The sequence below is a fragment of the Silene latifolia genome, chromosome 10 (assembly GCF_048544455.1).
Source record: "Silene latifolia isolate original U9 population chromosome 10, ASM4854445v1, whole genome shotgun sequence".
NCBI classification, from domain to species: Eukaryota; Viridiplantae; Streptophyta; class Magnoliopsida; order Caryophyllales; family Caryophyllaceae; genus Silene; species Silene latifolia.
Genome location: NC_133535.1, coordinates 26,177,939 through 26,192,762, shown reverse-complemented (window position 1 = coordinate 26,192,762; position 14,824 = coordinate 26,177,939). Strand labels below are relative to the sequence as shown.

Genomic DNA, 14,824 nt, shown 5'->3' with positions numbered 1-14,824 from the left:
TATCAAATTTTTATAATTTTTAATAATGTGTAACTAAAGATATTCACGTTACAAAACGTGTCTCGACAAGTGTGAAAAAAGTCAATGTTACCATTGGTGTGGTATGGAGGGACTACTTGTGTTAATTCCCACAATAGTGGAGTGGTTGGAGTTATATTTAAGTTATTCTCCCTCTATTCCGGTTATAAGTTATTTATTTCTAATTTGGGATGTATTAGTTAATAGTCATCTATTTCTTTTTTGGTTGATTTTTGTGGGTCATCTCTCATGTGCAAGTTGGTTGTGTCATTTGTGTGTTTTTGTATAGTTCAAAATCACCATTTTGTTTTACTTAGTCTTTATGCGAAAAACAATAAATAACTATTGATCGGGACGGAAGAAGTAGGTTCTAAAAAAAGAAGTCTTACATTCACATTACAAAAAGTCATACTTACCAACAAAACTTTCAAACGTACTATCTAATTCGCATGCAAATTTAACTAATTATATTATGGGACCCTAAAATCTTCATGTATCTTTCAAAATCTCCACACAAGTAGAAAGTATTCTTACTATACGAGTAATACGACCCTTCAATAAAGAAAAAAATATATTTAATTATAAGAAAACTAGTATAAATAGAGCATCACTTCATGCTCACTTAGCACTCCAACAATACTACTCACTAGCTAATTGAACACTTACACAAAAAATCAAGTAGCTAGCCCACTAATTAATTGAGAAAATGGGTCAGGGAAGAGGCAGTGCTAGACCGGCTTTGGCTATTGGGTTAGCCATTTTGTGTCTTATGGCTATAGCCCAACCTACTCTTGGAGCCATCTACAGTATTAATTGGACCTTCAATGTGGTCAATTGGCCTAGAGGCAAGTCCTTTAGGGCTGGTGATGTTTTAGGTATGCTCTATACTTGTCTTCGTTAATTCCTTACGTTAGTTCAACATAAACTACAAAATAAGAGGGTGAGACGGTCATTTTATTACTCTTTTTATTCCGGTTATTTATTTACTTATTTTATTTATGAGTTTTCACAGTCAGTTGTTTACTTTTTTATATAGGAATAGTTTTAAAGGATAATTTGATCATCGATATAATTTATTGTCCACTATTTGTACCAAAACAAAACGTAAACAAATGATCCAGACGGAGGAAGTAGTTAAAGCACTCCTTTGTTACTATTAAGGCTTGCTTGGATTGAGGGTAAAAGAGGAGGAAATAGTTAAAGCACTCCTTTGTCACTATTTGTGCCAAAATAAAACGTAAATAAATGATCGAGACGGAGGAAGTAGTTAAAGCACTCATTTATTACTATTAAGGACTTGCTTGGATTGAGGGTAAAAGAGGAGGAATAAATAGGGGAGTGATATATTAGATACATTTTTCATGTTTGGTAAGATTAAAAGGGACAAATAAAATGAGTGATACTTAATAGTTTTGACTCATACAAATACACTAGAGCGGACGACTACAAAATTTAAACCCACTCAAAAATGTCGTCTTTCAAATTAGCAATGAAAGCAAAAGAGAAAGTAAGATTAAAAGGGACAAATAAAATGAGTGATAATTTCTGATAATAGTAGCTTTTGGGCCATACTTGCATAACTATGGAGTTTAACCAACTTTAAAGCACTTTAAAATGTCTACACTTTTTGGAAATGTGTCATTCTGTGATGCCATCAGCCCATCACTGTTATATGGATTTGACAATAAAGTATAAGCTTCAATTCAATGTGATTGTCGTAGTCGTACACATTGCTCATTACCTACCCAAACTAATTATGTATGTCGGGTTATAATTGGGTTATTTCGGTTTAGGCCTTATTCTCTTGAACTTAATTTCAGCTTATTTGAGTTCAGTTTGGTTTAATTCAGCTTCATTCAGTTAAGTTCAGGTCAATTTAGCTCTTTTTCACAAATTCTCTCTTACTTCAGTTCAGTTCAGCTCCATTAAATTCGGTTCAATTCAGTTCAGACAATTTTAGTCCAAAAAAATAAGGCCTTAAAATGGCCAACTCAAAAAGTTTAGTTCATACTTTTTATATTTGGATCGGGTTTAAATCGGTCAAAGTCAATTTCATCCAAATCTGATGATTGAATGTAGATTGATTGTCTAATAAGTGAAACATCTTAAATGCAGTGTTCAACTATGCTAGAAGTCTACACAATGTGGTACCAGTGAGTGGCAATGGGTACAAGAGCTGCAATGGAAGAGGTGGAAGAGTCAGTCAAAGTGGTAGAGATAGGTTCACATTAAGGAGGGGTGCAAATTATTTCATCTGCAGTTTTCCTGGACATTGCCAAGGTGGCATGAAGATTGCTGTTAATGCGGCCTAATTATTTACTTAAGTTAATCAGTTCTACTACTATAATCTCTAATTAAGCTTATTAATGGGTTTTAGTATTACTGATCCTACTTTCTATTTGAAATTTGGATCTATATGTATCCTTATATATGAGTGTGTGTGAAAGACTGATGAGTTGAATAATGAGTGTAAACAAAGAGCATGTTTTTCCATGCTTGTTATTACTAGAAGGTAATGTTTGTAATGATATGTATGCTTGTTTTGGGAGATTATTCATCTTTAAACATGATTATAATTATTAATTAACCTTCGTATGTTCGATTATTTACCTTTTAACAAGGTTACTGGTACAAGATTTATATCATCCCTCGGTAGATGGAGTTGTGGCTTAAAATTGGAAGTATGAAATTTTCCCAAACTTCTTGTCACCAAAAAAAAAGTAAAAGAGTAAACATTAATACAATGGAATGGGGGAGCTATTTAAAATTTAAACATGGCTTTTTGCGTATTTAATAGACTCAATAATGGTTTTTTACCGAATTCATTTATGTTAGACTAGTTTAGTACGTGATAGTCAAGGTGCCAAGAGCCATGTTTTACAGGCCATAATACATATTTTATCATATCATTTACAAATTAAACATAATTAGGGTTTAAAGCGATTAAAAAATAAGGATACTTCAAAATGCGTCAATTTTTGAAGACGGACAGCAGCAATGATAAATAATCTTCTTCGTTGATGAGATTCAAGCAATTTAAAGAGAATTCACCTATTCTTGTAAGGAGAAGAGGTGAGAAGTTAAAAAAAGGAAAGTGAAAATAAAATGCAAGAAGTAAATGAAGGGGTGTATATAAGGTTACAAATTAGAGGAGGAATTATTTAGTTCATTGGCTTGAATTGTGGTGTACATCTTGTAAGTTTTGCCTAGCCTATACTTTGGAGGTTTGATTACACTTTTGGCCAACACTAAGATCATGAAAGGAGGAAGGGATTATGGAGAGGAGGCGTGATGTTTGTACCCGAGGTTCCTCGTGGTTGAATAGGTTTTTTGTGTCTCGTACTTGTTGTTTTGCTTTTACTTATGTACTTGTTTGGGACCCTACTCGCTGTAGGTCTCTGGGATGTTTCCCCTTTTTAAATCAAAAAAAAAAAAAAAGGTTACAAATTAGAGGGGCAAAAGCAATTCACTTCCTTTTTGGCCGGATAATTACAACAAGTTTGAAGCAAACAATTGTTATGTGATAATTTAACGCATAACAATTGTTTTGTTGGTGATTTAAGTTAATCACCATATCATTTGAATGCAATTGGGATTTGGCCAAAAATCGTAGTGAGTTTGACCGTTATAATATGGGTTAGGGAGTGTGGAGTACACGCTCATATAAACGAGTTTGAATGAGCAAATTTAAAGAATAAGTTACAATGCAAATTAGTCGATGAAATCGTAGCACAAAATGGAAAATAGACTAACCCTTATCGGGGTTGCTAGCCCCGATCGGGGCTGTTGTTGTCTAGTGAAAATTTCCAAAATTTTCATTTATGTAAAGTTGGAAAATCACGTCCCCGATCGGGGACGCTAACCCCGATCGGGGTGAGTGATATTTATCGGGTTCTATAAACCGTGTTGCATTGTTTCATACTTGTCTTTATGTTCCGTTTGGAAAGTAACTAGCTTTCGTTTTCTGATTGTTTTGCATAAGTATATATATACTCAAAGTATGCATGAGAAAAAGGTTAGAGAAAATAATAAAAACAAACTTTATTTTCAGATTTTTGTATAACAAACAAAATATAAAAACTTCATAAGTTTTCTCTTGTTTTGCCTTAGAACAAGAGGGAATTTGGTGCATTATCCTAGGAAAGATTTCTTGTAACCCAAAGGCTTAATAGGGTAGAAATAATTTCTAAGGAAAGCGATATATTTCGTGATCATCAAGTTATCCAAGTTCGATTTGTCAAATACCCTACACAAAACTACAAGTATTTACTATTTTGACAATGTCGAATGTTAAGGAAATGACGTCCAAGTTTGGAAAACTTGAGAAATTTAAAGGGGTTGATTTTAGGAGATGGCAAAAGAAAATGCATTTCATACTCACCACCCTCAAGGTGGTGTATGTCCTAAGTACCCCCAATGCCGGAGCATCGAGATGATGAAACAATGGAGGAAGCCCGCAACCGTCTCAAGTGGAAAAATGATGATTACATTTATCGGGGACACATTCTAAATGGTATGTCCGATTCTTTATTTGATGTCTATCAAAATTATGAGTCGGCAAAGGAACTTTGGAATGAATTAGAGTCTAAATTCATGGCCGAAGATGCTTCTAGTAAGAAGTTTCTTGTAGGCAATTTCATGAACTGTAAGATGACGGACTCAAGGCCGGTAATGGAGCAATATAATGAATTGCTCTGGATATTGGGACAATTTTCCCAACACAAGATGGAAATGGATGAATCCATTTCGGTGTCAAGTATAATTGACAAATTGCCTCCTTTTTGGAAGGATTTCAAGCATATGCTCAAGCATAAGAAAGAGGAGTTGTCTATTGTACAACTAGAGGGGCACTTGCGCATAGAGGAGTCTCTTAGAGCGCAAGAGGGTACTAAGGGCAAGAACAAGGAAATTATGGAACAATCTTCAATCAATATGATGGAAGTAGGAGAAAGTTCTAAGGGATTCAAAGGGAAAAAACGCCCCATGTCTAACACTAATGATGACACTAACAAGAAACCCAAGGGTGCTTGTTGGATATGTGGTAAGACCGGTCATTTTAAAAATGATTGTCGGTTGAAGAAGACCAAGAAGGGTTCTAATTACAAGAACAAATCTGGGCAGGTGTCTAAGGATAAAGGTCCTCCTACTCATCAAGTTCAGAATTTTGACAATGGTATTTAACATATTGTAAATTATATACCACTAATTTATGAGGCATTCTATGTGCAGGATGATGAGATTGCATGGTGGATTGATTCGGGTGCTACAAAGCATGTATGCAAGGACCGTAGATGGTTCAAGACTTATGAACCAGTTAATGACGGTTCAATTCTTTATATGAGCAACGAATCAACAACTCCAATACTTGGTCGTGGTGTAGTAGTGTTAATATTTAGTTCTGGGAAATCTGTTCATCTTTATGATGTTCTTCATGTACCCGGAATTAGGAAAAACTTAGTTTCCGGCGGTCTCTTGTCAAAGTATGGTTATAGGCAAGTATTTGAGTCGGATAAATATGTAATAAGCAAATGTGGTACATTTGTAGGATTTGGATGTTTATGTAATGTAATGTTTATGTTAAATATTATGAATAAAATGCATGATGTTGCTTCTAATTTCATGGTTAGTCATAATGAAAATGTTTCATATCTTTGGCATGCTAGACTTGGACATGTTCACTTTAAAAGGATGATTAATATGTCTAAACTTGGTTTAATTCCACCTTTCGATTCTAATGTTCAAAAATGTAAAACTTGCATGATGAATAAAATTACAAGACAGCCTTTTTAAACTATTCATAGTTGTTCACTTGTCTTGGATTTAATTCATAGTGATTTGTGTGACTTTAAATCTTCACCATCTTTAGGGAATAAAAACTATGTTGTAACTTTCATAGATGATTATTCCAGATTTTGTTATATATATCTTTTGTCAACTAAAGATGAGGCCCTTGAAAAATTTAAAATATTTAAAAATGAGGTAGAATTACAACAATCTCTTATGATTAAAAGATTGCGCACCGATCGAGGTTGAGAGTATTATGATCCTATGTTCTTTAATTCATGCGGCATTGTGCATGAGGTTACTCCACCATATACACCACAATTAAATGGTGTAGCGGAGAGGAAAAATCGTACTCTAAAGGAGATGGTTAATTCTATGTTATCCTACTCGGGATTGAGTGATGGTTTTTGGGGTGAAGCAATGTTAACAACTTGTTATTTATTAAATATAGTTCCTAACAAAAGGAACAATGATGTAACCCCATATGAACTTTGGTACAAGAAGACACCAAACTTAAATTACATTCGAGTTTGGGGATGACCGGCGGTAGTAAGATTACCGGAACCCAAAATTAAGACATTGGGTGAAAAAGGCATTAAATGCATCTTTATAGGATATGCTATGCATTGCAAAGCATATAGGTTCTATGTCATAGAATCTAATAGATCAATTGCGGTAAACACCGTGATTGAATCTAGAGATACAATATTTGATGAAAATAGATTTTCTTCTTTACCAAGACCTAAGGACATTGTTTCATTAAACAATGGAACAAATGAGGAGAACATAAATTTTGAACCTCAAGATGAGTCACCCGAAATCCGTAGAGGTACTAGGATTAGGAAAAGAAAGTCTTTTGGTCCAGGTTTTCAAACCTATTTGGTTGAAGGATCAAGAGAGGAGGTAGGATGTCAATATGAGTATTGCTACCATGTTGATGAAGATCCTAAGACATTTGGTGAGGCTATGAAGTCTCAAGATGTTGCCTTTTGGAAGAAAGCCATAAATGATGAGATGGATTCCATCATGGGAAATAATACTTGGGTCCTAACGGATCTACCTCATGGATGCAAACCTTTGGGCTGCAAATGGATCTTCAAAAGGAAGATGAAAGTCGATGGCTCAATCGACAAATACAAAGCAAGGTTGGTAATCCAAGGTTTTAGACAAAAAGAAGGTATTGATTACTTTGATACCTATGCTCCAGTTGCTCGAATTTCTACTACTCCCGTCGTACCAGACCAAAGGTAACACTTACTATAAACCGACGTACCACACCAAAGGTAACATTCCTTATTTGACCCACAACATTACCAAGTTATCCTTATACCTATTTGATATTTACACAAAATGTCATTACATACCCCAACTATCAACCCACAATTAAACCCACAATTACATACCCCACTTATTTTTCCCCTCTTTACCCTTACTTTTTCCACTTTTTCTTAAATACTCCACTTTTCCCTACGTTACCTTTGGTGTGGTACGGAGAGAGTATTAGATTATTAATTGCACTAGCGGCGATTAATAATTTAGTGATCCATCAAATGGATGTTAAGACCGCATTCTTAAATGGGGACTTAGATGAGGAAATTTATATGAGACAACCGGAAGGGTTTGTTATGCCGGGAAATGAGCATAAGGTGTGTAAGCTTGTCAAATCCTTATATGGACTCAAACAAGCTCCTAAGAAATGGCATAATAAATTTGATGAAGTGGTTTTGTCAAATGGTTATAAGCTAAACCAATCCGACAAGTGTGTATATAGCAAATTTGATGATGTCGGAAATGGTGTTATAATTTGTCTATATGTTGATGATATGTTGATATTTGGTACCGACCAAAATCAAGTAGACCTCACAAAGGCCTTTTTATCATCAAGTTTCGAAATGAAAGACATGGGGGAGGCGGATGTTATACTTGGTATAAAGATTATAAGGAAGAACAAAGGAATTGCATTATCTCAATCTCATTACATTGAGAAGGTACTTAAAAGATTTAAGTATGATAATTGTTCTCCGGTTAGTACCCCCATGGATTATTATTTTTTAATTAAAATTAAATAAAATTAATATTAAACTATAAATTAAAAGTTGCTAAATTTTTCAATAATGCAATTATTATTACTTTAGAGAATCACTTGACATCTCCTTCTTACTAAAAAAATTACAAATCTCAAACTTTTTCTGCCTACGTCACATTCTACTACTTAGTATATTTCTCTAATTAACTACTCCCCTAATTCATTTTAATGATATTCTGATTTTGTACACAATAAAAGTAGCCATAAACATATGCGGTATAATTGAAAATAGAAAAATACCAATAGTTTAATTGTTAATTTCTCTTACATTTTCATCTAGAAAAACCATCCTACGGGAGCTATACTTGTGCTTGATTATGTGATTTAATTGATTATTATATTATTATCATGGTAGTTCTGTTACTCTGACATGCCTTGAAGTTTGGGCCTGAACTATAGTGAGGCTACACGTTTTCTTGTCTATGTTTATTTTGACCACATCTGCTGCGGTAGATTTAGTAAACATGGTAGCGACTCCAATGACAAGCTACGAGATCTTGTAGCTTGGCTTGCCACATCGTTTTTTCAAGCAACACGGCTTTTAAGCTACAACGTCCTCCAATGGAAAACTACAACAAATCTAGCTTAAAAGGGCTCACTTAACAAATTAAATATCATAATTTATTTTATTTTATTTTTTTCTTAATTACTAATCTATTCCAAGCATGTAGCCTGACAAAGCTACACCTGCTTACAAGCAGGGACGTATTTCGATACTCCAAAGGTGAGCATACCGCTTGAATATTTAGAATAATTGCAAGCATGTCCCTAAATGCAACCATTGGAGTTGCTCTTAAGTGATGTAAGTTTGTAACCACTCTCTTTTTACGCAAATTATCATTTGTGACGGCTTGTGACAGATATTGTTCGTCACAAATGAGAATTTATGATAATTGATCCGTCACAAATTTGTGACGGATATACCCGTTACAAGGAAACTTATTGTTCTTTTTATATGCAGTTCTGTGTAAAGTATGTAAAATATTCAATAAATTAATACAGAGTATATATAAGTTAGTTTCATTACTCCGTACAATTTAGTTGTCTAATATATGTGAAAAATATTTTAATAAAGTGGGAAGACTAAAGTGAAATGGTGGTTAGTAAGGTTTATGGCATTAACCATAGTTAGTATTGTAACAATTAGACTGATTAACCAAGTGGTGTTAGTCTAGTGGTAGCTGGGTTAAACCTTGAAACTTGCAGAAATGCAGGAGTTGAGAGGTCACAGGTTCGACTACCAGCTGGGGCGATGATCACTTGGACACTGCAGCCCCCGAAGGAGGTGGCTTACATGGTCCATGTGGTGGTGTGGGAAGGCATGGGCCCGGGGGGGACTCAACCCCCTCGTCATCAAAAAAAAAAAAAAAACAATTAGACTGCTTTCTATATATTTGTCAGTTGATCTCCTTTATAATTAGTGTTTTTTTGTAAATAACCCCCTTATATGTTCCTCTTTTTACAAATAACCCCCTTATATGTCCATTTTTTTGTAATAACCACCTTACTTCCCTCTTAATTCAAAAATTAGCACCCAAACTGAATTACGATGTCGATTTTTATAAAACCCGATCTAATTACGACATTCCGACTTTAACTAAACTAAACTACCTAAACTACCCTTACTAATTTACATTCAGCCAACCCACACCTTCTTTATCTCACTCATTCAATCATTTATCCCCAATTCAATTGTTCATCCTCCATACTTGGTCCCTCTTTGGTCCCTCCTTGGTCCATCACCAACATCAACAATATACGTGGAAGAATTAACAAGGGTGGACGACTAGAATTATCTACCAGTACGTATTAATTTGATTCTTTTTATATTTGGAGATGGGAGGATATATGCAGAAGGAGATTCTATACTACTTTTTAATGTTCTAAGCAATTTGAAAGGATATTATTCTTCAAGAGGAAGATAACTAGCCCTTAGTAGCTAGTTTACCATATCAAGATATTGACTTCGCATCACCATATGACCAACAAACTCATTCGCATAAAACAATTGAATTGGGGATGAATGATTGAATGAGTGAAATAGAAGGGTCTGGTTTGGGTGGGTGTAAATTATTAAGGGTAGTTTAGGTAGTCTAGTTTAGTTAAAGTCAGAATGTCTTAATTAGATTGGGTTATATAAAAATCGTCATCATAACTCAGTTTGAGGGTGAATTTTTGAACTAAGAGAGAATTAAGGTGGTTATTACTAAAAATGGATATATAATGGGGTTATTTGTAAAAAGAGGAACATATAAGGGGGTTATTTACAAAAAACACTTATAATTATCATATAATTCATATCGTTCTTTAGTTTAAAACAGGTAAAGTACTATCACATACAAGATACTCCGTAAATGAACAAATATTTGCCATTTTTATCTATTTAACTTATTTCTTATTTAAAACGAATATGTTCTTAAAAAATTTGTGTACTTATTTAAAAAGTCCAGTATGTTGTCGCTTAATAGTTTTGGCTCATACAAATACACTAGAGCGGATGACTACAAAATTTAAACCCACTCAAAAATGTCGTCTTTCAAATTAGCAATGAAAGCAAAAGAGAAAGTAAGATTAAAAGGGACAAATAAAATGAGTGATAATTTCTTATAATAGTAGCTTTTGGGCCATACTTGCATAACTATGGAGTTTAACCGACTTTAAAGCACTTTAAAATGTCTACACTTTTTGGAAATGTGTCATTCTGTGATGCCATCAGCCCATCACTGTTATATGGATTTGACAATAAAGTATAAGCTTCAATTCAATGTGATTGTCGTAGTCGTACACATTGCTCATTACCTACCCAAACTAATTATGTATGTCGGGTTATAATTGGGTCATTTCGGTTTTAGTCCCTATTCTTTTGGACTTAATTTTAGCTTATTTAAGTTAAGTTCGATCAATTCAGCTTCATTCAGTTAAGTTTGGGTCAACTCAACTCTTTTTCACAAACTAACTCTTACTTTAGTTCAGCTCAACTCCATTAAATTTGGTTCATTTCAGTTCAGCTCCATTAAGTACAATTCAGTTCAATTCAGACAATTTTAATCCAAAAGAATAGGACCTTAAAATGGCAAACTCAAAAACTTTAGTTCTTAGTTCTTACTTTTTATATTTGGATCGGGTTTAAATCGGTCAAAGTCAATTTCATCCAAATCTTTTTTTTACAGCAAGAAATATCATAGCTTACAATAGAGTTTTCTGAGCAAGATTTTGAGTTATCCTATTTACTCCCCTAGGACAAAAACTAAGAAAGTAACAGTGAAAATGAGACGCAATAGACTTAATATCCTGGATAATGCAAGAAATAGACGCAATAGGCTTCTCCGCTCCAGCAACCTGCATAACCATGACAAGACAATCCGTAACCAATCTAACATGAAGATACCCTTCATCCAAGTCCCATTTTAGCGCCTTGAAAGCAGCCTGGCCTTCGGCTTGCAGGGCAGAAGAGGCAAACGAGCGAGCATTTGCAGTATTCCTTAAGGTCCCATCACCATCCAACAAACACCACCCCATGCCAGAACTTCTATCAGCCCTCCAAGCAGCTTCACACTTAACAGTGCAAACATTTCCGCACCCAGGTCCGCCAACAATCCAATAGGGAAACGAGTTTCTAATCCTTTTCACTAATCCAAAATCAGAAGAGAAGTCCAGCAAAGACGTTTGAAGGAGGCTAGCATCCTTATTGCATACGACCTCATTCATATACTGAATGTCGCCAAGAATAGAATTGAGAGCACTTATAGGCCAAGAGCGACGACTCCTGAAGACCATTTTTATTCCTACAGCACCAAATTCGCCAAAGGGTAGTTATAAGTGGGAAAAGGAGGGAGTTAGGATCTGGGCAAGTTAAGAAATACGTGACCCAGTTTATGACCCAAATCCTAACATCAATATCCACCCCCCCAGTGATTTTAATACCTAAAGGGCAACCAAACCAAAGAGCCTTTGCAAAACTACAATCTCTGAAGAGGTGAGAAATAGATTCCACACAAGTAGGTAAGTCATTGCAAAGAGTACAGGAGGAGCGCCAATTCATCTTGCGTTTAAGGAATTCAGAACCCACAGGAAGGGCATTAGCTATAAATTTCCATAAAAACACCCTTAGTTTGTTAGAAATAGGCAACTTCCAGAGCTTTGATTTACAAAAAGCCACAATGGGTGCAGACATTCTAGAGTGATCAGCACCTGTGATAGGTCCATCAGATAAGACCTTAGCAGCATAATAACCCGACTTGACAGTGTAGTCATCATGTTTAGAAAATTTCCAATAGAATGAGTCATCTGAAGGTTGACACGGAATATAAGTTGCGAGGATTTTCTTTGTAACTCCCTCACCCGGATCGAAACCAAGAGAGGAAAGATCCCATCTTCTATGATTATCATAAAGGTCACCTACCAGGAGCCTGGAGTCAGTAGGAGCGTCATCAGACTCCCCGCAAAGATCATGAAGACTATAACCCTCTATCCATTTACTCTTCCAAGTATTAAGACGAGATTAAAATCCAATAGTCCAAGCAATATTGTTGTAGATAAGATCGGAACCCCAGACAAGGCTTTTGAGGGCCCATGACGACGCATGAGGAGCCTTCCAACGATTCTGGAATAAAATATCATCTTGGATACCAAGCTTGGGACCAATAACTTTACTAATAAGGCTTCCCGGATCACATAAGATTCTCCAAGCAGATTTGACAAGGAGGGCTTGGTTAAAGCAACCAATATTGCGAAGACCAAGGCCCCCTTCTCCCACAGGTCTACTAAGAAAGTCTTTACTACACCAATGAATAGACTTATTAGTTCTAGTTCCACTCCACCAAAAATGCACCATCAAAGACTGAAGTTTTGATGTTACACTTACCGGTATGCGAAATACCGATAGAGAGAAAAAGGATAGTGAAGAAAGAACAGAACGAATAAGAGTCAGTTTACCAGCCGAAGAGAGAAGAATATTATTCCAGGAGGATAGCCTTCGCTTAGTTTTTTCGACAAGAAATTTAAATAACTCCCTCTTAGAAGACCCAATACTCGTTGGTAAGCCAAGATAGTTACCAAGATCATGCTTAGGAGCAAATTTAAAATCAGTTAGGCACTTTTTGACCATCATAAGTGAGCAATTTGGACGAAAAAGAATAGAGGACTTATCTTTATTAAGGCATTGTTCTGAGGCAGCACAATATTCATCGATTAAGTTCATAAGAAAGTCCATATCCCCATAGTCACCACGAATAAAGAAGAGTGAATCATCTGCAAACAAAAGGTGAGAGATTTCCGGACCGTTCTTACAAATCTTAATACCCTTAACAAGGTTGCCATCCTGGGCATAGAGAATCATTTGAGATAGGACTTCCGTACAAAGCGCGAAAATATAAGGGGATAAAGGATCTTGCCTAATCCCACAGCAAGGTTCAACATATTCCATAGGAGCACCATTAATCAAGATTTCATAAGAAACAGATTCAATAATACTCATAATAAGATGAACCATAGAGTCAGGCAAATTCAAGTAAGAGAGCACTCCTCTTATGAAATTCCAGTTCAGACTATCGTAAGCTTTGCTAATATCTGCCTTTAAAGCCATCATACCCTTCTTACCATAACTCCTATGGTTGATGAAGTGAAGAATTTCTTGGGCAATCACAATATTATCCGCAATACTTCTATTTGGGACAAACGCACTTTGAAAAGGACTAACAAGGTCATCCATAACCCCTTTTAATCTATTAGCAATACACTTAGTGACAACCTTCATAATAACATTGCAGAGGCTAATCGGCCGAAAATCCCCAAATCTCTCCGGACAATCATTCTTCAGAATAAGGACAATAAAGGTCTTATTAAATTCGGGTACTGTTCTTAATTTCATCCAAATCTAATGATTGAATGTAGATTGATTGTCTAATAAGTGAAACATCTTAAATGCAGTGTTCAACTATGCTAGAAGTCTACACAATGTGGTACCAGTGAGTGGCAATGGGTACAAGAGCTGCAATGGAAGAGGTGGAAGAGTCAGTCAAAGTGGCAGAGATAGATTCACATTAAGGAGGGGTGCAAATTGTTTCATCTGCAGTACTCCTGGACATTGCCAAGGTGACATGAAGATTGCTGTTATGCGGCTTAATTATTTACTTAAGTTAATCCGTTTTACTACTATAGTCTCTAATTAAGCTTATTAATGGGTTTTAGTATTATCGATCCTACTTTCTATTTAAAATTGGATCTATATGTATCCTTATATATATATATATATATATATATATATATATATATATATATATATATATATAGAGTCGAGATCCGGTGAGAACTCCTAAATATTTGAGGATTGAGTAACGAATAAAGTATCACACCATATACAAAACAATATCGCGAGGAAAATTGACAAACAAAACCACCTAAAACTCAAAAAATCAATCGTCAGTTTCTCTTTCTAATAATTTTACCAAAATCAATCAAACATCTCAAACGAAAACTATCACAAAATCCTCTCTAAAATCTCGCCGAAAATCCGCAAAAACTTAAAATTCAAAGACGATTTCAACTGCATTTCAACATTCTAGATATATTCGTTCACTAGATTGAATAATCTCACCAGAATTCTCTCCAAAATCGTTGAGGTACATTTGTTTCTCATCTTTATCCATTTCTGCGGTTTTTTTCAACTTTTGTAGCATTAAATTGATTATACATTTTGATTTTGTTCGAAATTATTGTATGTATGTTGAATTAGATGAATTTAATAGGATTAAATCAACAAAATCGAACTAATTATCGAGTTATTTAGGGTTCTTTCGTGTTCTTGCTGTAAATTTCTAAATATCTTACTTATAAATGATTTTAAACGTTTTTCGTTCATAATATCGACACATTGAATCAATTACTATCATCAATTGAAGTTTTAGTTGTTTATAAGATGTCTTTTTAGTTTGAATC

At 35.0% G+C, this 14,824-nt stretch overlaps 3 protein-coding genes across 3 annotated transcripts; 2 read left to right on the top strand and 1 right to left on the bottom strand.

The window, feature by feature from the left end:
- The first annotated feature begins 586 nt into the window (after positions 1 to 586).
- Positions 587 to 2,605, top strand: LOC141605391 (basic blue protein-like). Its single transcript, XM_074424127.1, has 2 exons — positions 587 to 893; positions 2,134 to 2,605. Exons 1-2 carry the CDS (start codon positions 725 to 727, stop codon positions 2,328 to 2,330), a joined length of 366 nt encoding a protein of 121 aa, XP_074280228.1. The 5' UTR covers positions 587 to 724; the 3' UTR covers positions 2,331 to 2,605.
- A 1,829-nt stretch (positions 2,606 to 4,434) lies between these two features.
- On the top strand, positions 4,435 to 7,053 carry LOC141607327 (uncharacterized). The gene is made up of 3 exons (XM_074426683.1): positions 4,435 to 5,139; positions 5,248 to 5,551; positions 6,416 to 7,053. The coding sequence occupies exons 1-3, from the start codon at positions 4,435 to 4,437 to the stop codon at positions 7,051 to 7,053; spliced, it is 1,647 nt and encodes a 548-aa protein (XP_074282784.1).
- A 4,021-nt stretch (positions 7,054 to 11,074) lies between these two features.
- On the bottom strand, positions 11,075 to 13,643 carry LOC141607326 (uncharacterized). The gene is made up of 3 exons (XM_074426682.1): positions 12,437 to 13,643; positions 11,813 to 12,355; positions 11,075 to 11,673 (listed from the first exon to the last, which is right to left on the bottom strand). Exons 1-3 carry the CDS (start codon positions 13,641 to 13,643, stop codon positions 11,075 to 11,077), a joined length of 2,349 nt encoding a protein of 782 aa, XP_074282783.1.
- Positions 13,644 to 14,824: the final 1,181 nt, after the last annotated feature.

Excerpts from the sequence above, each read along its gene's own strand:
- LOC141605391 (XM_074424127.1), top strand. The coding sequence starts at position 725 with ATGGGTCAGGGAAGAGGCAGTGCTAGACCGGCTTTGGCTATTGGGTTA. Across the intron at positions 894-2,133 it reads TAGGGCTGGTGATGTTTTAG|TGTTCAACTATGCTAGAAGT; the intron begins GTATGCTCTATA and ends TCTTAAATGCAG.
- LOC141607327 (XM_074426683.1), top strand. The coding sequence starts at position 4,435 with ATGCCGGAGCATCGAGATGATGAAACAATGGAGGAAGCCCGCAACCGT. Across the intron at positions 5,140-5,247 it reads ACAAGAACAAATCTGGGCAG|GATGATGAGATTGCATGGTG; the intron begins GTGTCTAAGGAT and ends TTCTATGTGCAG. Across the intron at positions 5,552-6,415 it reads ATATGTAATAAGCAAATGTG|GATATGCTATGCATTGCAAA; the intron begins GTACATTTGTAG and ends GCATCTTTATAG.
- LOC141607326 (XM_074426682.1), bottom strand. The coding sequence starts at position 13,643 with ATGAAGGTTGTCACTAAGTGTATTGCTAATAGATTAAAAGGGGTTATG. Across the intron at positions 12,356-12,436 it reads CCTCAAAAGCCTTGTCTGGG|AGGGTTATAGTCTTCATGAT; the intron begins GTTCCGATCTTA and ends GTAAATGGATAG. Across the intron at positions 11,674-11,812 it reads TTGGTTTGGTTGCCCTTTAG|GAATAAAAATGGTCTTCAGG; the intron begins GTATTAAAATCA and ends TTGGTGCTGTAG.